Here is a 25,121-nt window from a genome sequence, read left to right as displayed (position 1 = left end):
AGGTACCATATATAAGTGGAATCATACAGTGTTTGTCTTTTTCTGTCTTATTTCCCTTAGCATAATGTCCTCAAAGTTCATCCCCATTGTAGCATGTGACCAGATTTCTTGCCTTTTCTAAATACAGATTTTTTATGTTTTTAATTATGAAATATTTCAAGCATAATGAAAAGCATTAAAAAATCTTAAAGAGTTTTTATAATAAGAAATGCTGATTACAAATTACCAGTTCTCTCTAACTCAGGAATTGTGAACTGGGATAATAGAATACTTTGAGTAAGCACATATTGGTAGACAAAATAAGAGATTTATTTTTCACATTTCTTGGTGGATAGTTCTATAAAGAATGTTTGATAGTGATGACAAAAATGTAAAAACACCTGAAATACACAGTATTATCTATATTTTATTAGAAATTAATTCATACTGGTTCACATAGTAACTTATAACCTAGATACATCTTAATAATTACATAAAATACAGTTAAACAGAACACAGAAGGAAGATAATATTTTTGTAATAAGTATACTGGGACTTAATAAAGTATTAGGCTTAATTCCTGTTGTTAACTTACACAAATGCAAAATAAACATGGGAAAGAATAACTGTTTTGAAATACTATTCTTATCATATTTTAAGAAACATGTTGAGTATAAAGTCAAAATAACCTGATAAAGCAATATCTTATTTAATATTTCCAGTTATACATTTACTTCCACTTATGACTGCACTAATTTCACAGAGCAAATAGAGAAAAGAATTCATCTGTAAGCTCTTCTGTTTTCCACATTATTCTCCTTCCTCCTCATCTCCTTCTCCCCTTACTATTCTTATTTCCTTTCATATGGAGCCATAATTTTTTTTCTATAGGAAATAAGTCGCTTCTCAGGATCACTATAGAAATGTACAGATTCAGTAAAAAAAAGAATAGTGTTGAAAGATGATCTTTAACATATTAGAAGACAAAGAACCCTAATATGAAATCCTTTACTTTATAAGACTACTTAGTTTATTGGCTCAGTTTATTTTATTTTGACTTTCTATTTTAGTGTCATTCTAATAAAATACAGTGTGCAGATTTACACAAAGCATCACAAAGCTGAAAGAAGAGAATTGATTAATTTGATTGTTACAGTGTTACTACAGGTAAGATTAGTGTTCATAGGTAAGACTAGGTGGAAAGTTCAATTCTCATAAATATTTCTTACCATTTTTAAGTGGTCTATATAGAAGTTTTAGAAATTATTTCAACATTGTCTTAAAACACTTGGTTTGTGATTATACTGACCAACAAAAGTACATTTTTTAGAAATAAAATGTGTTACTTGGTAGACATCTGGCTACATGGCCATTTATATGTTTTTCTGTAGGAAATAATGCAAGAGATTTTCTAAGGTGGCCTCCTCTGCACTCTTAAGATTTTAGTTTTTAAAAAAAATGCATAAGTACTTTCCTTTGGAAATTATCTAGCCTACACATATTATATAAAAATCACAGAATGTGGGAACATGGACAATCTGAGAACATCAGAAACATAATGTTCAATGTCATATGCTCTAAAATAGATAAGGCTTCTCCCAGATGTCCTGTAGATTGCTCAACAGTCTCATTGTCTTCTTTTTTTAATGACACTCATTCAAACAACTGTTTGGATTAATTATTAATTAATTTATGTATTAATTATCCACTAGATGGTTAACTCTGTAGCAGGTATTGGGGAAACTATGGAACCCCTTAAAGAGGGAGACTTCATATTATAAACCCTTTGAGGTCTTTATAATCGAATACCATGCACTACTAGGAAGGCTATAGTAATTATAACTAGATATGGAGGACTCTAGAACCCATTCCATTGTGTGTGTGTGTGTGTGTGTGTGTGTGTACATGTGTATGTGAACGTACTAGAAATAAGAAAAGTAACAGAAACTATGGGATTGCTGTAATGAGTTTTAAATGCTATTTGGGGAGAAAGATGGTTTCCAGTTGGGAAAAATGGTAAGTGTGTGGCTTGAACCAAGAGGATAATAGGCAGTTGCCTAAACACGGAGACACTGGGTATGGGATCTGAAAGCATATGATTGAAAGTTAAAATATGATGTTTGAAAAACCATTATAGACAGAGATAGGACTAAAGTTATATATCAGGAGAATGTCTTTGTGGCTATGATTAAGATAAACTGCATGAGGAAGTGGCTTTGGAAAAGGAGGGTGGTACACTGGTGGGTTTTAAAAGCGACTAAGACCTGGACTTGGGCTACAGGTATAAAATTACATTGAAATTTTCAGTCAACCCTCAAGGGGCTGTGTTACTCCATTCAACTTAACATCCAAATGCTGTATTTAAAAATCCTTAGGGAAAAGATTTCCAAACATTTTGTCTGTTGTCATAGATACTTCAAGACTGAAAGAAGAAAAAAAAATAATTCAAAGGGAACACGAGATGGCAGCAGTTATATAAAGAGAAAAACTGAGGAAAGAAAAAACATTTTGAAATTATTTTTAAAGTAAAAAATATGTAGCACTTTATTCTTTATATGGTGTCTCCTTTTCATTTCAGAGATTACTCAGTTATTGGTTTCATGCTTCACAGCACATCTGAGGTTCATTCTGACTATAGTAAAAATCCTACTCCATTACATGTGATTATTTCCTAAAATAAAGCTGTTGCTGTTTTCTGCAGATTATGGTTCCTCTGTGTTATCTGAGACAGAAGAGTTCTGGATGGTGCAAAATTGTTTTAAATGTTCCAGCATTGCTTTTTCTTCCTCTTCTAGTCTTTCATCCTTTCTCATTTCCCACCTAAAAGAAAAATCACATCTTAGTATTTTTGTAACTTCCAAACTATAGTTAACACTCACATATTCAAGGCTTGAATACCATAGTCACTGGTTTACTAAGACGTCTGCCTTCTACTGACTGCACCAAGATCACTGTCCCTGCTCTTGCGGAGTGGGCCAGAGAATGAGAGAGAAAAGTGGAGTCAAACCAGTTCTACCCCAGGGTAAAGTTTAAAGTATTAAATGAGGTTTCTGAATATGTTAATTTTATAAATGTATATGCCTTACTAGGATATACATGCATATAAATAAAACCTAGAATTAGCAATTAATAAGTAAATATTTTCTGTAGTATTTTTCCCCACTGATCAGCGTATCAGTGGCTTTAAGCTGCAGAGAGATTTGGCAGGAAGACTTCAGCAGCAAGAAGAATATTCAGCTAAAATGAATATATTGTACCTTAGGTCAGTCTATTCCTAAAAATAAGATCAGATTTGAAGTAATCAGGTTAAAATGACCCAAGAAAAGCAGCAAATTGTTAGCAAAATTCAATAGAGATTTGGCTAAAAAAGAGAGATTAAAGACTCTAATTTTGGGTGATTGAGAGATATAGAACACAATGGTAAAATATGAAAATGTATGTGAATGTAATCTTTAAAGTAACTAGCACAATAACCCAAGTATAGTTAATTCCTCCTTCTCCTTTTTCATATATGCCACTTCCTCAGGACTGGCCAGGGCACATTTAACCTAGCAATCCAACAGTGAATCATCTGCATATATTTTCTTTCTCTTTTTCTCCTATTTCTACCAAGCCCCAAACCATCCACCATGACATGAAGTCACAATGGATTTTAAATCCAATGTATTAATCCTAAAAATACCCTAAAAAGATATATCCTAAAAGACCATCTATGATAAGGGAAAAGAATTTCTAACAAGCAAGTAGCTGTTCACTGAATGTATTCGAGGAGCCCACTATTTTATTATAGTCAGAACTCCTGGATAAGAGTTTGTCATACATGAAGAAAGTATATTGAGTTTGGAATGGGATCTTTCTAGTTTTTCTTAATGACAAGAAAAGAAAGTGAGGACATTGCATTTTCCATAGAAACTTCCTACTGGGATCCTTGTTTTTTTCCCACACAGGTTTTCTTGTAGTATTGGGTTCACTATGTCCTGACCAGTCCTGGGAGGTGGTTTATATAAAGCAGGAAGGAAGAGTGGAGAGAAAGAGCAAATTATCTGAGAGATTAGACACTGGTTTAATTTATATTTCTTCATCATTGCCTGCCTGGGATTCTCATATCCTAGCCCCAACTGTGGCTGGATCTAAAAACTATTGTTTATGGTTGTCTCAATTTCCCTGTATGTTCCCATATGGTCAGAGTTATGTCATTGGTCATATAGGTTTTAGTAACAACTTGAAGGATAAAGAGATTTTTCACTGCTACACTGTTCAGTTATGTGACAAAGGGCAGTTATCCTTAAGTCAGTAATTTCAAATTTAAAACTTAGCCTGCAAGGCACTTTATACTATTTTCATGGAATTTTAAAGATAAAAACTGTCACTACCCATTTTATACAGGTGAACTTGGTCATCATTAATATGCATATTAAGTTGAACTCCTTCCAACCAGGAATATATAGTAACAGAAAATACTTCTATAGCACCATGTCTTAGGCACTGTTTTAAACATATGACATATCACTCTTTAAATCTGTACTAGAATATGTGTTGTTTCCATTCTACAGAAGGGTAAACTGAGATATAATGTTAATGTCATTTGCCCAGATATCTTTGGATTGAAATCAAGGAGTCAGGCTCTAAAGTCTAGGCTTACAAATGCAACACTGACCATGATTTTTAAAGCATTTTACAGGTATCATTTGTTAATGCTAAAAATAGTTCGAACATTTTATTTCCTAAAAAATGTTGACCAAATTGGACTAGATATTAAAAAAAAAAAGAACTTTCTAAAATTAATGTAAATACTTTAAAGAAATCCAAACATGAAAATTTAGGTTTGCCTTTTTTATTCCATGGAAAGGTGCTAATATTGTACTGAGCAAATGAATTATTTTATGAATGTCAACAGAACAAAATATGTGATATGTACATAAATATTTTGATCATTGTCTCTACTTGTGAAAATTGAAAGCATGATCTCTCCTTCATTTAAATATCTGTATAATTAATGTAATTTAAATGAATTGTATACCTAATAGAATCCAAGATAAGGATTTTTGAAGCTTCATGAGAATTGTGGGTACCTCATAGTATAATTGAGCTGTTAGTAATTAATGATCTTAAGCAACATAATTTATCTATCACAGCCCTTTTATATTTGCCTGGTGCTTATTAAGAAGAAATCATTTCATATGAGAATAAGAAATTTTGACAGAGATAGAAAAAATAATATTCAAACTAGATTTTCTCTAATAATTTCACTTTAATTGAATAAAGCATTAGAGATTTGAAATGTATGTTTATATCAAGCACTGTTTTATTTTAAATCTATAAAATTCTCTTGAAGTATGATTGACATTAGAAGTATGATTGACATATTAGTTTTAGATATACAACCTATTGATTTCATATTTATATACATTACAAAATCACCAGGCTGAATCTAGTGATAGACTACCTATTACCATACAATATTGTTGTTACAATATTGTTGACTATATTACCTCTGTTGTACAGTATATCCCCACAATTTACTTATTCTATAACTGGAAGATCGTACCTCTAATCTCTTTCAATTATTTCACCAGTTATTTTACCAGGTAGGAAGCCTGTACCTGCCTCCCCCCTGACAACCATCAGTTTCTTCTCTGTATTATGAGTCTCTTTCCTTTTTGTTCACTTCTTTTGCTTTTCAAATTCTACATGTAAGTGAAGCCATAAGATATTTGTCTTTCTCTGACTTATTTAACTTAGCATATACCTCTAGTTCTGTGCATGTTGTCCTAAATGGCAAGATTTCATTTTTAATGGCTGAGTAATATTCCAATGTGGGGTGTGTGTGTGTGTGTGTGTGTGTGTGTATTATTCCAATGTCATTTCAATATTATTCCAATGTCATATATATATATACACACACACACACACACACATATATATACACATACACCATCTTTATCCTTTGATCTTTCTCTGAACACTTAGGTTGCTTTCCTATCTTGGCTATTGTAAATAATACTGTAGTAAACATGGGGTGCATAAATCTTTTCAGATTAGTGTTTTTGGTTTTTTTCCAGATAATACCCAGAAGTGTAATTGATGATGAATCATATAGTAGTTCTATTTTCAAAATCTTTTATAAGGTTTGTTAATTTTGTGGGAGAGAGAGACAGAGTACAAGCAGGGGAGGGGCAAAGAAAGAGGGAGACACAAAATCTGAAGCAGGCTCCAGGCTCTGAGCTGTCAGCACAGAGCCTGACGTGGGGTTCAAACTCACTGACTGTGAGATCATGACTTGAGCCGAAGTTGGACACTTAACTGATTGAGCCACCCAGGCGTACCTCTATTTTCAATTTTTTAAGGAACCTCTTTACTGCTTTTCATAGTGACCACACCCTTTACATTCCCACCAACATTGCGAGATTTCTCTTCACCACATCCTTGTCAACATTTAGTATTTCTGGTCCTGTTGATAGTAGTCATTTTGACATTTATGAAGTGACATCTCATTGTGGTTTTGACTTGTATTTCTCTGATGATTAGTGATGCTGAGTACCTTTTCATACATTGGCAATCTGTATGTGTTTGGAAAAATACCTATCCAGGTCCTCTGCAGATGTCTTAATCAGAGAACTTGTTTTTGTTTTTTTTTTTTTTAATTTTTTTAATGTTTTTCATTTATTTCTAGGAGAGAGAGAGAGAGACAGCATGAGCAGGGGAGGGCCAGAGAGAGAGGGAGTCACAGACTGAAACAGGCTCCAGGCTCTGAGCTGGCAGTCAGCACAGAGCCCGACGCGGGGCTCGAACCCACGAACCGTGAGATCGTGACCTAAGCGAAAGTCGGACGCTCAACCGACTAAGCCACCCAGGCGCCCCAGAGAACTTGTTTTTTTGATAGTGAGTTTTGAGGTTTTTAAAAACTATTTTGGATATTAATTCCTTATTGGTGATAATATCTTCTCCCATTCAGTAGGTTGCCTTTTTGCTCTGTTGGTTTTAGTTTGATGCAGTGCCATTTAAAAATTTTTGCTTTGAGGAGGGCACTTGGGGGGATGAGCACTGGGTGTTATATGGAAAACAACTTGACAATAAACTATTTATAAATAAATAAAGGGCTGTGTATAGAGAAATAAATAAAAATAAAATAAAATATTTTTTTTTTGCTTTTGCTGCCCTTGTCTGAGGAGACTGATCCAAAAAAAAAAAAAAAAAAACTAGGACAGATGTCAGAGAGCTTGCTGCTGCCTATGTTTTCTTCTAGTTTTAAGGTCTCATGTCTTCACTTAAGTCTTTTATCCATCTGGGTTTATTTTTATATATGGTGTTAGAAAGTGGTCCAGTTTCATTGATTTGGTTGTAGCTGTCCTGTTTTCCCAACACCATTTTTTGAAGAGACTCTTTTCCCCAATATATTCTTGCTTCCCTTTGTCATAGATAATTGGCCATATAGTCATGGGTTAATTTCTGGCATGTCTATTCTTATACATTGATTTTTATGTCTCTTTTTTTGCCAGTACCATACTGTTTTGATTACTGTAGCTTTTAGGTATAGTTTGAATTAAGGAGCATGGTACCTACAGATTTATTCTTCTTTCTCAAGATTGCTTTGGCTACTTGGAGTCTTTTGTGGTTACATAAAAATTTTCAGATTATTTGTTCTTGTTCTGTGAAAAATGTCAGTGGTATTTTAATAGGGATCCCCTTGAATCTAGATTGCTTTAGGTAGTGTGGACATTTTAACAATAATCTCCTTCCAATCCATAAGCATGATATATTTTTCCATTTATTTGTGTTCTCTTCAGTTTCTTTCATCACTGTCTTACAGTTCAGAGTGCAGGTCTTTTGCCTCTTTGTTTAAATTTATTCCTAGGTATTTTTTGATGCAGTTATAAATGGGATTGATTTCTTTCTTATAGTTTGCTATTAGTGTGTAGAAACACAAGAGATTTCTGTATATTTTTTATCCTGCAAATTTATTGAATCCATTTGTTAATTCTAATAGTTATAATAGCTAACTCTAAGAGTTTTTCCAATTTTTTATATATAGTATTAAACCATTTGCCAGTAGCGGCAGTTTTACTTCTTCCTTTCCAGTTTTGATGCTTTTCATTTTTGTTTCTTGCCTAAATTCTATGGCTAGAATCTCAAATACTAGGTTGAATTAAAGTGGCATCCTTGTCTTTTTCCTGTTCTTAGAGGAAGTTTTCAACTTTCCAACATTGAGTATTATGTTAGCTTTGACTTTAACACATATGGCCTTTATTATATTGAGGTATATTCTCTCTATACCCCCTTTGTTTAGGTTTTTATCACATGGGTATTGAATTGTGTCAAATGCATCTATTAAGGTGATCATATGATTTTTATGTTGGATTTTGTTACTGTGGTTTATCGTATTGATTGATTCACTAATGTTAAACCATCCTCACATTCCTGGAATAAATTTCATTGGATCACAGTGTATGATCCTTTTAATGTATTGCTGAATTCGGTTTGATAATATTTTGTTGAGGATTTTTACATCTATGTTCATTGGAGATATTGGACTTTTTTTGTAGTTCTCATTGTCTTGTTTGCTATCAGGGTATTGCTGATCTTATAAAATTAGTTTGGAAGTATTCTTTTCAATTTTTTCCAATAATTTGAGAAGGATAGGTGTTAACTCTTCATTTTTTTTTTTTGTAAATTTTATTTATTTGTTTATTTACATTCAAGCTAGTTAGCATATAGTGGAATAATGATTTTGGGAGTAGCTTCCAGTGATCCATCCCTTGTGTATAACACCCAGTGCTCATCCCAACAAGTGTCTTCCTTAATGCCCTTTACCCATTTAGCCCATCCCTTTACCCCCAATCCCTCCAGTAGCCCTCAGTTTGTTCTCTATATTTAAGAGTCTCTTATGTTTTGTCCCCCTCCTTGTTTTTATATTATTTTTGCTTCCCTTCCCTGATGTTCATCTTATTAACTCTTTAAATTTTTGGTAAAATTCAGAAGTGAAGCCCTGTGATTCTGGACTTTTATTTGTTGGGATTTTTTTTTTAATACTGATTCAACTTTATTGTTAGTAATTAGTTTATTTAGGTTTTCTATTTTTTTCATGATTCAATCTTAGAAGATAGTACATGTCTAGGAATTTATCCGTTTCTTCTAGGTTGTCCAATTAGTTGCTGTATAATTGTTCACAGTGGTATGATCATTCATATTTCTCTGGTATATGTTGTAATTTCTCTTTCATTTCTGATTTTATTTGAAACCCCCATTCCCCCCTTTTTTTATGAGTCTGGAAAGGTTTATCAGTTTTATCTTTTCAAAGAATCGGCTCTTAGTTTTATTGACCTTTTCTATCTTTTTCCTGCATTTAATTTATTGCCTCTCTGAACTTTATCACTTCATTCCTTCTGCTAATTTGGGGCTTTGTTTGCTTTTTTTTTTTTCTATATTCATTTACGTAGAAAGTTAGATTGTTTGAGATTTTTCTTGTTTTTTGGAGTAACCCTATATCTCTGTGAACTTCCCTTTTAGAACTGATTTTGCTATATCTCTTAGATTTTAGAAAATTGTGTTCCCGTTTGATTTGTCTCAAGGTATTTTTACATTTCCTCTTTGGTATCTTCATTAACCCATTGGTTGTTTAATAGCTTGTTGTTTTGTCTTTACATGTTTTTGTTTTTTTCTACTTTTCTTTTTATAATTGATTTCTAATTTTATTCCATTGTGGTCTGAAAAGCAGCTTGATATAATTTCAGCCTTCTTATATTTATTGAGACTTTTTTTTTATGGCATAATGTGGTCCATTCTGGGCAATGTTGCATTTTGAAATGTGCACATGAAAAGAATGTTTATTCTGCTATTTTTAAAAATTTTTTAATGTTTTATTTATTTCTGAGAGAGAGACAGACAGAGTGAGCAGGGGAGGGTCAGAGAGGGAGACACAGAATCTGAAACAGGCTCCAGGCTCTGAGCTAGCTGTCAACACAGAGCCTAACTCGGGGGTCGAACCCACGAACCAGGAGATCATGACCTGAGCCAAAGTCAGACACTTAACCGACTGAGCCACCCAGGCGCCCCTGTTCTGCTATTTTTGGATGGAATGTTAAATTCCATCTGGTCTGGTGTGTCATTTAAGCCCAATGTTTCCTTGCTGGTTTTCTGTCTGGATGATCTATCCAATGATGTAAGTGTAGTACTAAAGTCCCCACTACTATTGTATTACTATCAACTTCTCCTTCTATATCTGTTAATATCTGCTTTATATATTTAGGTGCTCTATTTTGAGTGCAGAGATATTTACAATTGTTATATCTTCTTGTTGGATTGATCCTTTTGTCATTAGATAATGCACTTCTCTCTCTTTTATTGCAGTGTTTTAAACTCTATTTTCCATAAGTATTTCTAACCAGCTTTCTTTTTGTTTGATTTTGCATGAAATATCTTCTTCCATCCCTTCACTTTCAGTCTGTGTGTATCTTTAGATCTGAAGTGAATCTTTTGTAGGCACCATTTAGATTGGTCGTTTTTGTTTTTGTGGTTTTGTTTTGTTTTATCCCTTCAGCCATCCTATGACTTCTGACTGGAGAATTTGGTCCATTTACATTTAAAGTAATTATTGATAGCTATGTATTTATTCAATTTGTTAACTTTTTCTGGCTGTTCTTATAGTTTCTTTGGTTCCTTTCTTCTCTTGAAATTTGATGCCTTTTTTTTAGTATAATGTTTGGATTCCTTTTGCTATATTTCTTTGTGTATCTACTGTAGGTTTCTGGTTTGTGTTTATCATGAAATTGATATACACATACATATATGTGTGTGTTTTATATATTATATAATATGTATTTGATATATGTAATAGCCTAGTTTAAGTTGATAGTCATTCAAGTTCATTTACATTCTAAAAGCACATTTTTATGTTTTTTACATCATATTTTATAACTTTTTAATTTGTATATCCCTTACCTCATTATTATAGTTGGTTTTAGTAATTTTGTGGAGGGTTTTGTGTTTTTTTTAAGTTTATTTATTTATTTTGAAGGCAGGAAAGGAGCAGAGAGAGAGGGACAGAGAGAATCCCAAATAAGATCCACACTGTCACTGCAGAGCCCAACTCAGGCCTCCAACCATGAACTATGAGATGATGACCTGAAACAAAATCAAGAATCAGACACTTAACCAACTGAGCCACCCAGGTGCCCCAGTACTTTTGTTTTTAAACTTTGTATGAGCTGTATAAAGTATTGGTTCAGTACATTTATTACATAATTCCTTTCCCAGAGAGAATTCTTTTACTTTCATATATTTTCTTATTGTTAGTTATGATCTTTTTTGCTTTAATTTAGCATTTCTTGTAAGACTGTTTTAGTGGTGATGAATCCTTTAGCTTTTGCTTGTTTGGAATACTCTTTATTTCTCCTTCAAGTTTAAACTTTACCAGGTAGAATATTCTTGGTTTTAAGTTTTTTCCTTTCAGCACTTTGTAGATATCATGCCACTCTCTTCTGGCCTGCAGAGCTTTTGCAGAAAAATCAGGGGCTAGCCTATGTGAGTTCCCTTGTATATAACTAGTAGTTTTTCTCTCTTACCTTTTTTAAGATTCTCTCTTATCTTTAATTTTTGGCATTTTAATTGTGTGCCTTGGAGCTGTTCTCTTTGGGTTAATCTTATTTAGAACTCCATGTTAGCTGGACCTAGCTATCTATTTCCTTCCACAAGTTAGAAAAGTTTTCAGAGATTATTTCTTCAAGTAACTTTTTTAACCCTTTTTCTCTCTTTTTCTTCTGGGATTCCTATAATGTCAGTGTTAGTATGCTTGATGTTGTCCCTGATATCCCTTAAACTATTCTTGTTTTCTTCAAATAATTTTTTTTCTTTTTGCTCTTCTGAATGGGTGGTTTCTACTGTCTGTCACCAGGTCACTGATCTGCTTTTCAGCATCTCACTTACTGTTGATTCCCTCTAGTATATATTTTCATTTCAGCTATTGTATTCTTCAGGTGTGATTGGTACTTTCTTAAATTGTCTCTCTTTTTGTTGAAGTTCTCACCATGTTCATCACTTTCTTCTCCTAAGTTCGGTAGGTATCTATATGACTACTATTTTGAATTCTGTATCACATCAGTTATTTATCTCCATTTCATTTAGATCTTTTTTCTGAGTTGTTTTTCTTTTGTTTGGAATATATTCCTCTCTCTCTTCATTTTACTGTTGTTCTTTTGTTTAGAATATATTCCTCTCTCTCTTCATTTTGCTTGACTCTCTGTCTCTATTTCTATGTATTCACCAAACTGGCTACCTCTCCCAGTCTTGAAGGAGTGTCCTTGTGTAGATATCCTATGGGCCCCAGAAGTACACTCTCCCTTGGCCACAAGAATCAGGTGCTCAAGGGAACATTTCCTGTGTGAGTTTGTGTGCCAGGCTGGCATGATGATGGTGATTGGGGCTCTTTCCTTGGCCCAGCTGGCTAGGTCACTGCAGCTGGTTAGATTTGTCTCTGTGGCTCAACTGGCCAGGGTTGCAGTAGTGTGTGGGACTCTTCCCCTGACCAGGCTATCTTTGGGCTGCAGTAGTGGGCAGGGCTCCCACATTCCACTCCTCACCCCCTACCACTACCAGCTGGTTGGGTCTGCTTTGGTGGGTGGGTGGGTCGGTCTCTTCTAAGCACCCCCCCATCTTTCTGGGGTACTATGGGTGCTGCTGCCATTGTTGGCAGGGTTGCCAGCAGACAGCACCTTAGTGTGTGAGTAACAGCCTTGGAATGAGCACGGTAGAATGTGACCACAGAAGTGGTTCTTGACAGTGTTTCCATCCCGAAAGAGTGTATCACCAGTTTCCTATCTGGCTGGGAGATGTTCCTGGACTAGCATGTATGTTCTAGGCATTTTTCCAACTGGGCTTTTAAGAATAGGTACCATTCCCTATAACTATGATTTTTCTGGTTATAATCCCTGTTACTTCTCAAAGCATGGCTTTTTAGAGTGTTGTCTCTCCTGTGAAGGACCTAAAGGTTAGAATGCCTAAGGGAGGAGTTGTGTTCTTGAGATCCCTCTGAATTATAGATAACTGCACCTGGGTTGGGCTTTTTCTTTTTTCAGTGAGAACTTGTCTCTGTCACTCTTACCCGTGTCAGTGCTGCCTTTGTGTCTCATTTTGGAGGCTCTGTTTATCCATTTTCAGGTTCTCTTCAGAGGAAATTATTCCAAATGTAGTTGCATGTTGGTTTTATCTGTGGGAGGAGGTGATCTTAGGCTCTTTCTGGCTTCATACAAGTCATCTTGAATTTTCTACCATCTATAAGCTTTTAACAGTCTATCTTTAATTCTGTCTTAGTTTTTAGGCTTTGTTAACACAGTGTAAAAACAAGTCAATTCTATCAAATAGCTATTGGAAAATAATTTATCAGTTTGTTAAACACAATTGATTGGGAAACTTGTTTAAAATGTCTATCCCTAGTTTATATTAGTATGTTTAGAATCTCTAGAGGAAGCACGTCCCTCAGAAACCAGAAAATGTTGGAACCAGTGTATTTTAGTTCACCCTTAGAAGCATTATGAAGTGAGTATATTTTTGTTTTTCCTGACTTTGGTAGTCTGCCCTCTTTCACTATTGCTAAATTTCCCACCTGACTACTATGGAAGAAGAATGACAACATGACCCACACTCTGCTGTTGGCAATGAATTGTTGTATTTTAGTCTCTAATAAGCAGCAGAATTCATGAGATCATGAGACTTCACTGATCTCTACCATAATCCTGTCTTCTAGTGTGTGCTCCATCTGTATGACTCCTGGGTATATAGATGTGGGAACATGGCCTATCCTTTACTGTGGTTTTCTTTTTCTCTCCAATCACACAGGGACCCTAAAACTGGACTGAGATACTCAACTTTGGTCACCAGCACTACCTAGATTGTGTGGGAGTTCTCAGCCTTGGTGGCTCTTCCTGGATTTATACACACATTCAGCCCTGGATCAGAGGTATTCACCTACTCCTCTGTTTGTTATATGATTATTAGCTATATTATAGGGCTCTTTCACTACCACACCATGTGCTGAGAGCTTTCTGTTTCTGCTTGGCTCAGCGAGCAGTGACGGACTTGGGACCTCTAAAATAAGACCTTGGGGGGGTTAAAAAAAAAAGTCACACAACAGTGAGTAACTGTTCTAGTCATCAGTTTATTAGAATCTTTTATACTGGAGGGTTTTGTGGATAGCTGTGTGTCAGCCAACCAAGAGAGTCCTGTCTGGAGACGACAGACAGATAAAGTATACATACCGTTGGTAGGACAGTCTCCCATGGAAGCAATTCCTGGGACAGCCTCACTACAGGAAAGAGCAGCCAACAGTAGACAGAGGAGGAGGCAAGAATCTAGAGTGTGAGAAGTTCTCTGAGGCATTTACTATGGCTTCTACTGAGGAAATATATCTAAAATCTGGGAACTCAACTATATCCTGAATAAGAACAAAGGCTCTGGAATCACTCTGGCTTTGGGGTGAATCCACAACTAATTAAATTACTTCACACAAATTTCTTAACTCTGTATGTCAGGGTTCCCATGTGTAAAGTGGGGTTAGAATAGTTAGGTGCACAGCCATGGCCATTAGTTTATTTATTGCCTATGACTGATTTCAGTCTATGTCAGAATTTAGTAGTTATGACTGAGACCAACTGAGATTGTCCCAGAAAGCCTAACTACTTACTACTTGGACTTTTACAGAAAAGTGATTCTAATTGGGGTGGTACTGCTTCTCTATGGGGAAATGTGAAGAGCATTTTTGTTTGACACTATCTAGAGAGTGCTTCCCAAACAATATTTTGTCTTCCCAAAATGTCGGTAACATCTCTGCTGAGAAATGTGTGCTCTAGAATCTCCAAAATAATGTTGAAACATCCCTATCTAATTTGTGATTTTAATTGAAATGGTTTTAGTGTTTCACAGTTTAGAAAGCTCTTTTCTGGTGCGTCTGGGTTGCTCAGTCAGTTGAGCGTCCGTCTTTGGCTTAAGTCGTGATCTCCCGGTTCGTGGTTCGAGCCCCACATCGGACTCTGTGCTGACAGCTCAGAGCCTGGAGCCTGTTTCGGATTCTGTGTCTCCCTCTCTCACTGACCCTCCCCTGCTCACGCTCTGTCTCTCTCTCTCTCTCCTAGAAATAAATAAAAATATTAAAAAAAAAATAAAAAATAAATAAATAAATAAATAAACTATAAAAAAAAATTTAGAAAGCTCTTCTGAAGAGGAAGTTTAGAAACGAGATGCTGGATCTGAATCCCTTACACACTGTGTGGCTTTGGACAAGCCAGATAACTGTGCCTCAGTTTCCTTATCAATAAAATGAGAATAATAACAGTGCCTATTTCTTGGAGTTGCAGTCAGGATGATAGAACTAAGTATACATAAAACAGTACATGCTTCAGAGTAGACACTCAAGGAGTGATTATTATTATTATTTGGCATATTGTTTAAAGTTGCAAATAGGTGGGGCGCCTAGGTGGCTCAGTCAGCTAAGTGTCTGACTTCGGCTCAGGTCATGATCTCATGGTTCGTGGGTTTGAGCCCCACGTCAGGCTCTGTGCTGACAGCTAGCTCAGAGCCTGGAGCCTTTTGATTCTGTATCTTCCTCTCTCTCTGATCCTCCCCTGCTCATGCTGTCTCTATCTCTCTCTCTCTCAATAATAAATAAAACATTAAAAAATTTTTTTAAAAAGTTGCAAATAGCTAAAGTCCTAAGTAATGATGCTTTAAGCAATAGAAGGGGTATTTTTCTCACATAACAAGAAATCCAGAGGTTGGTGACTACCACCATGGGGTAAATAGCTTAATAACAGCAGGGATCATGTCTTTGTGGTTCTCTTGTCCTTTACCTAGTGATTCCAAAATGATTGTTGCAGCTTTGGCATCCTATCCTTGTTTTGAGTCCAGAAAAAGGAGTAAGGGGCACACCAGCTCTTCCTGTCTCATTTTAACAGGGAAATAAAACCTTTCCTAGATTCCTGTCAGTGGATACTGGAGCCATACTATGTTTCAGTCCCAACTCTACCTCTTACTATCTGTGTGGCATTGGGCAAATTTCTTAATATCTCTGTGCCTCAGTTTTTTCATATGTAAAATAGAGGATGATGAAGGTTTACATCTTAGTGTACTGTTGTAAAGAGTAGGTGAACTCTGAATTCATAAAATATTGGTGTTATTTTATGAGACTTCTCTAAAGTGGCTTCCCCAGAGCTCTTGCCTTGATGCTCTTTCTGCCCTGGGCCCTTATATTGTTTTATCACGTAAATTCTCTTTCTTCTAAGTACGTGAACAAAATGAAGCTGGTAAGTAGTACAGTGGTTTGACTCAGTTTTTATGTACACATTTCTCTGATTATGCTCTTCCCTCCTGTCTCTCATGAGGGAGATGTTTCATGCTTGTTCACTCTTTCAGCCTAGCATGGCCGTGGCTGCTTTTGTTTTCCCGTAAACCTTTGTTGTAGTTTTCAAATACAGTGCATAATGATGGCATTCGATCATATTATTGGCATTTCTCCTGAAATCCCAACGAAATATCTGGATATAAAAATATAACTTGAAATAAGCCTCCTGATTTAATGTTATTATTAAACATTTGTGTAGTACTTTATATTTACAAAGTGCTTTACAATTATTTATTAGCTAATTGTACTACTGTTAATCAACATTAACTATCTGGCCAAATTAATGATTTCAAATTGTCCTACCAGTTGGTAGCTGAAGAGTGAAAAGTAAAGTCATATTGGATTTTATTCTCATTGAACAAACTGTTTTGTCCTTTTCTTTTCTGCACAGTATTGTGCAGACTGACTGTAAAGGGAGGTTCAAATCAGAGAGAAAAAGAGGTCTCTGTTTTCTTCCTTCTATTGTCCTATAAGTGTGGGCCTTCCCTCAGATTCACTCTAGACCTTCTGCACTGAAGAGCAGTCTTCTCTCCCAGGGAAAGCCCCACATCTATTCCCACATATTCAGCTCTGTCTCCACATCTATAATTCATCTGTGTTCCAAACTCTTAACTCAGTACTGAATTAGATTTGAAATTTAAAGGTACTCAATCTTCAAGCTCTCAAGATTCAACTTGTTGATGGTCACTTTCACTCCATCTTCAACTGTGTTCATATTTATTTTAATGTATATTTTTAATTATTCAAACTGACCATTACCATCATACTGTAAAGTAGGGTCTGACTTCAAGAAGTATTGTGCGCTTACACTCCCATCGTGTCCACACAGTCACCATTAAAGGATAATTTATTCTGCAATCACTCTCATCTCCCTGCCATCAGTCCACAGTTCAGGTGCTTTGATAATGTGATTGATAATGAGAAATATGTATTTGGTCTCCATCCCAGTTTCTGGTACAGAGCTCCTAAAACCTGTGGAATTTCCTGTGATGAGAATTATAAAGGTGTCTTTTGTTGTGTTAATGAGGTTACTTTTGGAAACCACCTAAGACTGGGGGCTGGCTACTAGTAGAGCCAACCCTGTCTTTAGACAGTTGGGATTTCTGTTACTACTCCCAGTCTCCGGAGAGGGCAAAGGGGCTCGAGATGCAGTTCAATCTCCAATGGCCAGTGATTTAGTCAATCATGCCTATGTAATGGAGCCTCCATAAAAACCCAAAAGGAAGGGTTCAGAGCATGTCTGGATGATGAACACATGGAAATTTGGGGAGACTGCCATGCTGGGAGAGAACATGGCACCTCTGTGTCCTTCCTCATGCCTTGCCCTGTGCATCTCTTCCATCTGGCTGTTTCTGAGTTATATCCATTTATAATAAAATGGTAATCTAGTAAGTAAAATTTCTCTCTGAGTTCTACAAGCTACTGTAGGAAATTACTCAAATCTAAAAAAGGATTCAATAGAAATTCCATTCTATAGTACTGTCAGTCAGTACAGGTGACAACCTCCACTAGTGACTGACATCTGAAATGGAGGCAGTAGAAGGCAGTCTTGTGGAAATGAAGCTGAATCTGTAAGATCTTTGCCATCTCCAGTAAATAGTCTCAGAATTAAGATTAACTGTAGGACACCTATCTGGTACAGAGAATTGCTTGGTGATGTGGGAAAAATGGCCTCCACATATTGGAATTATGTGCAGAATCATAGGTGCTTAGGATTTTATTGCCTGACAGTGCAATATTTTTCAGATATTTGGAGCCCACGCCTCACACGGTAGCTACACCAAACCTGCAATGACAGCCCTGCCCAGAGAGTTTCAAGTCTTAGTGTTCTAGCTTGATGGTACTACTCTTCACTATCGTCTCTCCTCAGGGAGAAAACCGTACCTTACTGACTCTGCCTTATGTTTTCTCAGGTATGCTGTCTACTTTTGCTATTCCACTCACCTAAAATGTCTTTCTGTACACCCCAAATCTACTCATTCTTCAGATCTAGTCTACATCCTACTTTTTCATAACGTCCTTCCCAATTACTCAAACCAGATGTGATTGTCCTTCCCCTTTGAGTCCTTTTGTACATAATGTGAACACTATTTTGGTGACTTAACCACATATTGCTTTGTTACAGTTCTTCTGTTACCATTTTGAGCTCTTATTTTATGATTGCATTGTGTTTCAATTTTTCACATGTATCTTTTTATCTCTACTTGCTTTTCTTTGACAAAAAGTTATAGCTTTTATTCCAAATATTTTATTTCAAAGAACAGTTCAGCGTTAAGCACTCACAAAATGTCTCTTAATTGATATGTATTAGAAGCTTAGGTGTTCTATTATTCCTAGGTGGATTGAATAAATAATTACCTTTAACCACCAGTATCACAATGGATAGTAGTTGGTATTTCAAATAAGTGTTGTTAAATTGTTATGTGTATGAATGATAAAAAATAAGGGCTCTTTGAGCCTTAAAATTAGTCCCATCATCCTTAGTTCCTACATCACTCAAGATTGGTGGCTTGCTTCAGCCAAGAATTTGTTGTATGATTAAGGTAACTAGCTACAGATGCAGTTTATCCAGCTATTGCTCCAAGAATTCAAATGAATGTTCTTTTTGGAAGGTGGTTGATTTCTTGTACTACTACTAATGCAGTAAAAGAAACCTTTCCAAGCTCAGGAACAAGCAGCAAAACCCTTAATTTGAATTTATAGCCTTCAGAGGCAATCTGCAATGCAACTTAACTGTCCAAGCAATTTATTTTAATTAATATGATTTGTTCTATATATTTAGGTAGGAGAGTTATATACCAACAAATGGGACAACTAAGAATGTAACAGTAACATTTTAAATAGTTATGGCTTAGGGAAAACATAAACGGAAGCATAGCCATCAGTAGTTATGGAAGCTGAACTTTTCCGTAACCAGTAAATCCTCCGTATCTCCATAGAGACTTCATTTCCACTAGTGGATTTTCTTTTTAATTATAAGAGTTTAGATAAAAGGCCAAGGTCATGCTATTTGCCTAGCATTTAATGCTGATGTAGAAGAAATGCCCTCTGTTAAGAGAAGTCTCAGGAATACTATATATTGCCAGAGCACATTGCTGATTTTTCTTAGAGTAATGTATCATTTAATGAATCAAAAGAAAAATATCTTTTTTTTTAGTTACATTTGACTCACCTGAAAATATTCATAGGCTGTGTTATATAGACATTTAGTGTCTATTCCATTTATGAAACTGATATGTTAAAAAGTACTTAAGTTATATTAAGCATTATTATTCTTGCTCTAAAATTATTTTAAAAAGTCCTCTTTTCATCAAGTAAGGAATTACGTATTTACAACCCCAATATTTGCAGAAACTGGGTGCATTTTGACTAACTTGTGTAAAACTGATGACAATACAAGGCTACGCACTGCACGAACCACTTCTAGGGATAACGATCTGAATGAAAACTATTTAGAAACACATGGTCTATCAGCTAAAGATCCTTTTTGCAACCTTTGTTATTCAAATTAATAATAACAACATACTTAGAAAAGGATTTCAAATATGGACCTACTTCATACTTAGCTTGAAATTGGCTAAGAATTTAGAAAGATTAGAACTGTTCTAGAATCCAGGAAAAAATAAGAGCTCTACATGATTAATGCTATTACTCTTCATTGAGTCACTGCCTTTATGTTCTTATTCATATAGGTTTCAAAGTTCTTTTCCTTTCATTCATTCAGTAATCAAACTATTTACCAAATGCCTACTATGTGCTGGTATTGTGGGGGTAGGGAGCCTATAGTAATAATAGCTAGTACTTATTTGGCAATTTCAATGTGCTAGGCAGTGTTCTAAGTACTTTGCATATATTAATTCATTTAGCTTTCACAGCAACTTTATATGATCAGTTAACTATTATTGCTACAGACCTAGAGTTACTCACAGTTACACAACTGGTTAGTGATGGCGCCTGTATTCCAACCCAAGCAGCTGACTCTACCAATGCTCTTACTCAGTACATGTACTGCAACCTAGGTCTCTCTGTGTCTTTGTCTCCTATAACAGTAAATGTTAGCTGCTTTCATGGAGCTCTCAGTTTAACGACACTTAATATCCACTCTACATATTTTAAAATATTAATTGATGAGAAAAAAAAACAAAACATTCTCTTTATATTCCTCCCCATATCAGGCCAGGATTGAAAGAACTGATTTGAAAACATGGCAAGTCCTTTTGAGTTGAGATGCCATCATTTTCACGGTCATGGCAGAGTAGGAGCATCTCAAAATAACTCCCGTTGCCTCATCTTCTTGAGGATGATGGAATCACCTCCTCATTTCCTTTCCTCATCCCTGGGGAACTAGTAAGAAATAAATACTGCTTCCTCTAACTTTATACTGTTATCAACAAGGTTGAGAGGCATGATAAGCAAGATCTTTACCCTCATAGAACTTATATTCAAATGGATATCAAAGTTATTTCAGTAATACTGTTCATCTCATGGGCCTTCAGTAAGCTATGGTGCCCTGTGTAATAGCTACACAGAATATGGAGTACATTGTATGTTTAGACTTGGTCATTCTTTCCAAGATTCTTGACCTGATATCTTCTTGCTATTTCACCTTAGGATATTTAACATGAAATCATCACCTTCAGGTGGGACTCCCATATATGAATCTTAATAATTTATCATTTGAATTTTGAGAATTGCTCTATATACATTAAAAAAAACCAAAATCAAAAGACAAAACAAGGCTAACACTTCAATGTGGACGCAAGCTTTGGAAAAATGCATAAAAGTAACGCGAAGTCTACGATAAATTGAAACTCTAAGCACATTTTGCTTGCATTCCTTCCTTGTTTCTAATTTAATAAATGTTTCCCAGAATGAAGTTTGCAATATACATACATATATATGTATTATATATGTATATTATAAAATGCTTACTTATTCCCTTTTGGGTTCTATGTCAATTGTGTACATTTCATAAATATAAACATAAGACATATTTGCTAAGGAATTACATTTGTTGATGTGGCAGTCCCATGGCTTAAAGTATAAAATATTCATACCTTGTCAATTATGAATTGCATTTCTCCCATTTGTATAGAATATGGAACTTGTTTGAGTACTAGGTAAAAATGTACGTGATACTAATTCAGATGTGAGTATTGTTTAACAAAAAAACAAAAAACACTCCTCACCCTGCCTTAAGAGGTCAAACATCCAAAACCTATAATCTTTATAAATAAATTTCAAAGAATCTGTCCTTTGCTCATTTATTCAGCTTTCTTCTTATTACATCCAATTACCAACCCTATCAGTTCATTTCCTTTGATTTATCTTTTCATCCAATGAGTGTCATAATAGAAAGGTGGCACGAATATCCTTTAATACTTATGGATATTTTTCAAATTTAAACATCTTCCTTGCTAAGCAGAATTTATGCACTGACTAACTCCCACAGCTATCACCCTGAATGCCCTCTTCCTATTTCATTACCATTTTGTGGATGAACATTTCACTGGTATGGTATTTATCTTAATAGATAGTCAAAAAAGTCTTGCTCCAAAAAGCTATGCCATGTTTCTAGCCCTTGTTTTTGAGGGAGGCAACTTTCAGCAGAGCTGTCTGCACTAAATGGTGGCCCAACTCAGATCATTGCTATTTTCCCTGAGTAAAATCCTATATATGCTGTTAATTTAATTAGAAACTGGCCCTTTATTTTATCTTCCTAATTATCTCACCCATTATCTTTCATACCCTAAAATCATATCATTCTCCAGAGAATAAGTTATTTCTCCAAACATCCTTGTCTCATTGCTTCCAGATAACTATCTTTTTCCCTTTCAACTGCTTATAGTCATTTTAACATGTGTCATCACAGCTGAAGGTGTGATTATATCTAATAATACTTTATTACTGCAATGGGTGCACCACAGTTATCACCACATACAGAAAATTCTGCCTGACATTTCCAGAGCTTTTTGGCACTAGAGTAAGTTCAGTGCTGTGTTACTTCTATCTATGCCTGGTGAATAACCCAGTACAACTACCTAATATCCTGAAAGAGGGCCTTACTAGTTTGGACAACCTTCTTCCTCACCTTCATAGCTCCACAGCATGGCCCTTTATTCCTCTTTTCTGACTTTATCTCCCTAATTTAAATTCTAACTTCAAATGTATGAGTTGACTATTATTAAACTTAACTTTCAAAAGGAGCCCATTCGTTGACCAAGTTAAACAGCTTTCTTCTATACTTAACTATACAAATTTTAGAGATGCTTGGATGGCTCAGTCGGTTAAGTGTATGACTTTGGCTCAGGTCATGATCTCGTGTTTCGTAAGTTCGAGCCCTGCATCAGGCTCTGTGCCAGAAGCAGCCTGGAGCCTGCTTCAGATTCTCTGTCTCCCTCTCTCTCTCTGCCTCTCCCCTGCTTGTACTCTGTCTCTCAAAACTAAACATTAAAAAAATATTTTTTTAATTTTAGGATGAATGTTTTTTCGTTAGGAAATAGCTAGGAAGCATTAAAAAATAAAATCAGCCAGGAGATTGAGATATTTAGTAAACAAAATCATTCTAATTTTTTCTGTCTTGCTCAGCTATTCTATTTGCCATAACTTATGAATTTGGCCAAAATGCAGTAAGTCAAATCCAGTTACAGGCAGTTGACATTCAGAGGCCATCTTCATTGATAAACTCATTGTAATGAGTTCCTGCTACTTTGTTACAATTCCCACTTCCCCATAAAATTTATTATTTTTTTACTATTAAAATCTATCACTGATATAACAATATGCAGTAGAGCCAATAATGTCTAATGATGTTTAATATACTTGATTTTGTTGTCAATTAAGCTATTAAAAACAAGGTCTTTGCCAACCCTTTCATTTAAAGGTGATGGGGCCTACTCAACAGGATCTTACCTAACAATTCATAATTATCACTAAAACTGATGTAAAATGCTTGTCATGGGCCCATTCTTCTTTAACATTAGCTAGAAGATGAAGTCTTCTGGAAGAATACTTGGGGAATGGAATACATTAATGGGATAAACACTTGACCATCAAAAAGCACTGCGTTTGAAAAATTGCTTTTTCTCAACCTAACCATGCTTTATACAACATAAACAGATTCCTTACTGATGAGATATGCTGCATTTCTAATTTCATTTTCACAAAACTTCAACACACCTCCATAGAATCCAGATTAGTTTTCTCAGTGAATAACTATGACATTACCATTATTAGTGTTCATAGGAAGTCCCTATTTAAAAGCACAACAGGGAAATTACTATACAGTATCCTTGCCACCAACAAACACATAAAAATACAAATACACACACGCCTATAGATAATAAAACACTGGAAAGTGATAAGGATAATCAAGAAAATGCTGTATCTTCAGCTGTGGTTTAGCTGTTCAGCCAAATTTAACCAATTTTATAATGCCATTTCATTATTTTTAAAATATAGGGAAATGTTAGCAATCAAATATTATAAGAAAAATGTCAACCTAATTATGAAATGAAATTAAGCTGTCAAGCAATAGAATACTGTGAATCATTAATCTAAATTCTATATAATACAGAAGGAGAAAAGATTCCAGATAAAAGACTCAAATTGCATACTGTGAAATATTTCACTTTAACCTGTTCCTAAAATCTTTTCTGGATTTTTCTCTTTTTTAATAACTCAAATTTTCAAAAATTAGAATTCCATTCCCATTCATTTGATACTGACCTAGCATTGCCTGTGGGATGTGAAAATTGATTTGATGAAGTACAGCCATACTTTTCATAGAAGAGCCCTTTCTAAAATCCCCTAAACACCCCTAAGCTTTGAAATTCTTGGTGTTGTATTGTGGAATCTGTTAATATTACAGAGAGAAAGTGAAAAAAGATACTAATGCAGGATTATGAGTGCCTATGCTTCAAGCCATGATGCTGTCTGTGATCAAATGGGTGGGTATTATAATTTGCTAGGCCATGGTAAATAACAAGCTCATCTCCTTTCCTCATCTCCAGCTACTTAGTGAATGTATCTTAGAAGCTAGACAAATTTTATCAAACAGATTACTAAACAAATACTGGTATATAGAAATAAATATTTTTAGACTGTCTAGTATGAGTCAAGCAATACATTAGTCATGGGAGATAACCATGAATATGATAATTATTGCCTGTTCCTTTATGGAAGTTATATCTGTGGCAAAGACAAATTTTGGACAAGTAATCCAATAAAATGAATGAGTGGCAGTACTGAAAAAGTGAATATTCAGGTTCTTCAATAGTTTTTATAGTTTTTCTATATGGATGTTGCGTATTTTGATTAGGGTTATTCCTAGAGATTTTATGGTACATATGTTACTATTCAGAGAACTTTTTCTACTATCTCTTCTGTTTCTTATTGGTATATTGATATTTTTTATAGGTTTTTTTGTTTTTTCATTTTTTGTATTTCATAGCCTTACAGATTTCTATTTAAAAGGATTTTATGTGGCATTTTTGGGCTTTCTAAGAAATATTCTCTGCAATTACTAATTACTTTTCCCTTTTCTCCTCCAGTAGTTATTCCATTATTTCTGATTTGTATGTAATTGCACCAGACAGGAATTCTAGAATAATGCTGAATAACAACATTAGGAATTCCATCCCTTCTTGATTTTAATGAGCTCAGTTGTATAATTAGTATTATGTGATGTGATCTTTCTAGATACCCCCTTTTTTTTATGAAGATACTTCATTTATTTCCCTTAAGAGTTGTTTAT

At 35.0% G+C, this 25,121-nt stretch overlaps 1 protein-coding gene and 1 long non-coding RNA gene across 2 annotated transcripts in view; one reads left to right on the top strand and one right to left on the bottom strand.

Moving 5' to 3' along the window:
- The window catches only part of LOC144224373 (uncharacterized), a 69,219-nt gene that overhangs the window by 21,877 nt on the left and 22,221 nt on the right, over positions 1 to 25,121 (top strand). The window contains exon 2 of the long non-coding RNA XR_013333030.1: positions 13,810 to 13,930. This is a non-coding gene — a long non-coding RNA (uncharacterized LOC144224373). The remainder of the gene's footprint in view (positions 1 to 13,809; positions 13,931 to 25,121) is intronic.
- The window catches only part of KIAA0825 (KIAA0825 ortholog), a 358,820-nt gene continuing 336,098 nt past the window's right edge, over positions 2,400 to 25,121 (bottom strand). Inside the window, exon 21 of the mRNA XM_077755312.1 lies at positions 2,400 to 2,799. Within this exon, the coding sequence (XP_077611438.1) occupies positions 2,682 to 2,799 (118 nt within the window). The 3' untranslated portion in view covers positions 2,400 to 2,681. The remainder of the gene's footprint in view (positions 2,800 to 25,121) is intronic.

The sequence above is a fragment of the Crocuta crocuta genome, unplaced genomic scaffold (assembly GCF_008692635.1).
Source record: "Crocuta crocuta isolate KB4526 unplaced genomic scaffold, BGI_CrCroc_1.0 scaffold42, whole genome shotgun sequence".
Lineage (NCBI taxonomy): Eukaryota > Metazoa > Chordata > Mammalia > Carnivora > Hyaenidae > Crocuta > Crocuta crocuta.
The sequence above is the reverse complement of the archived record's forward strand: the minus strand, read 5'-3'. Positions and strand labels throughout refer to the sequence as shown.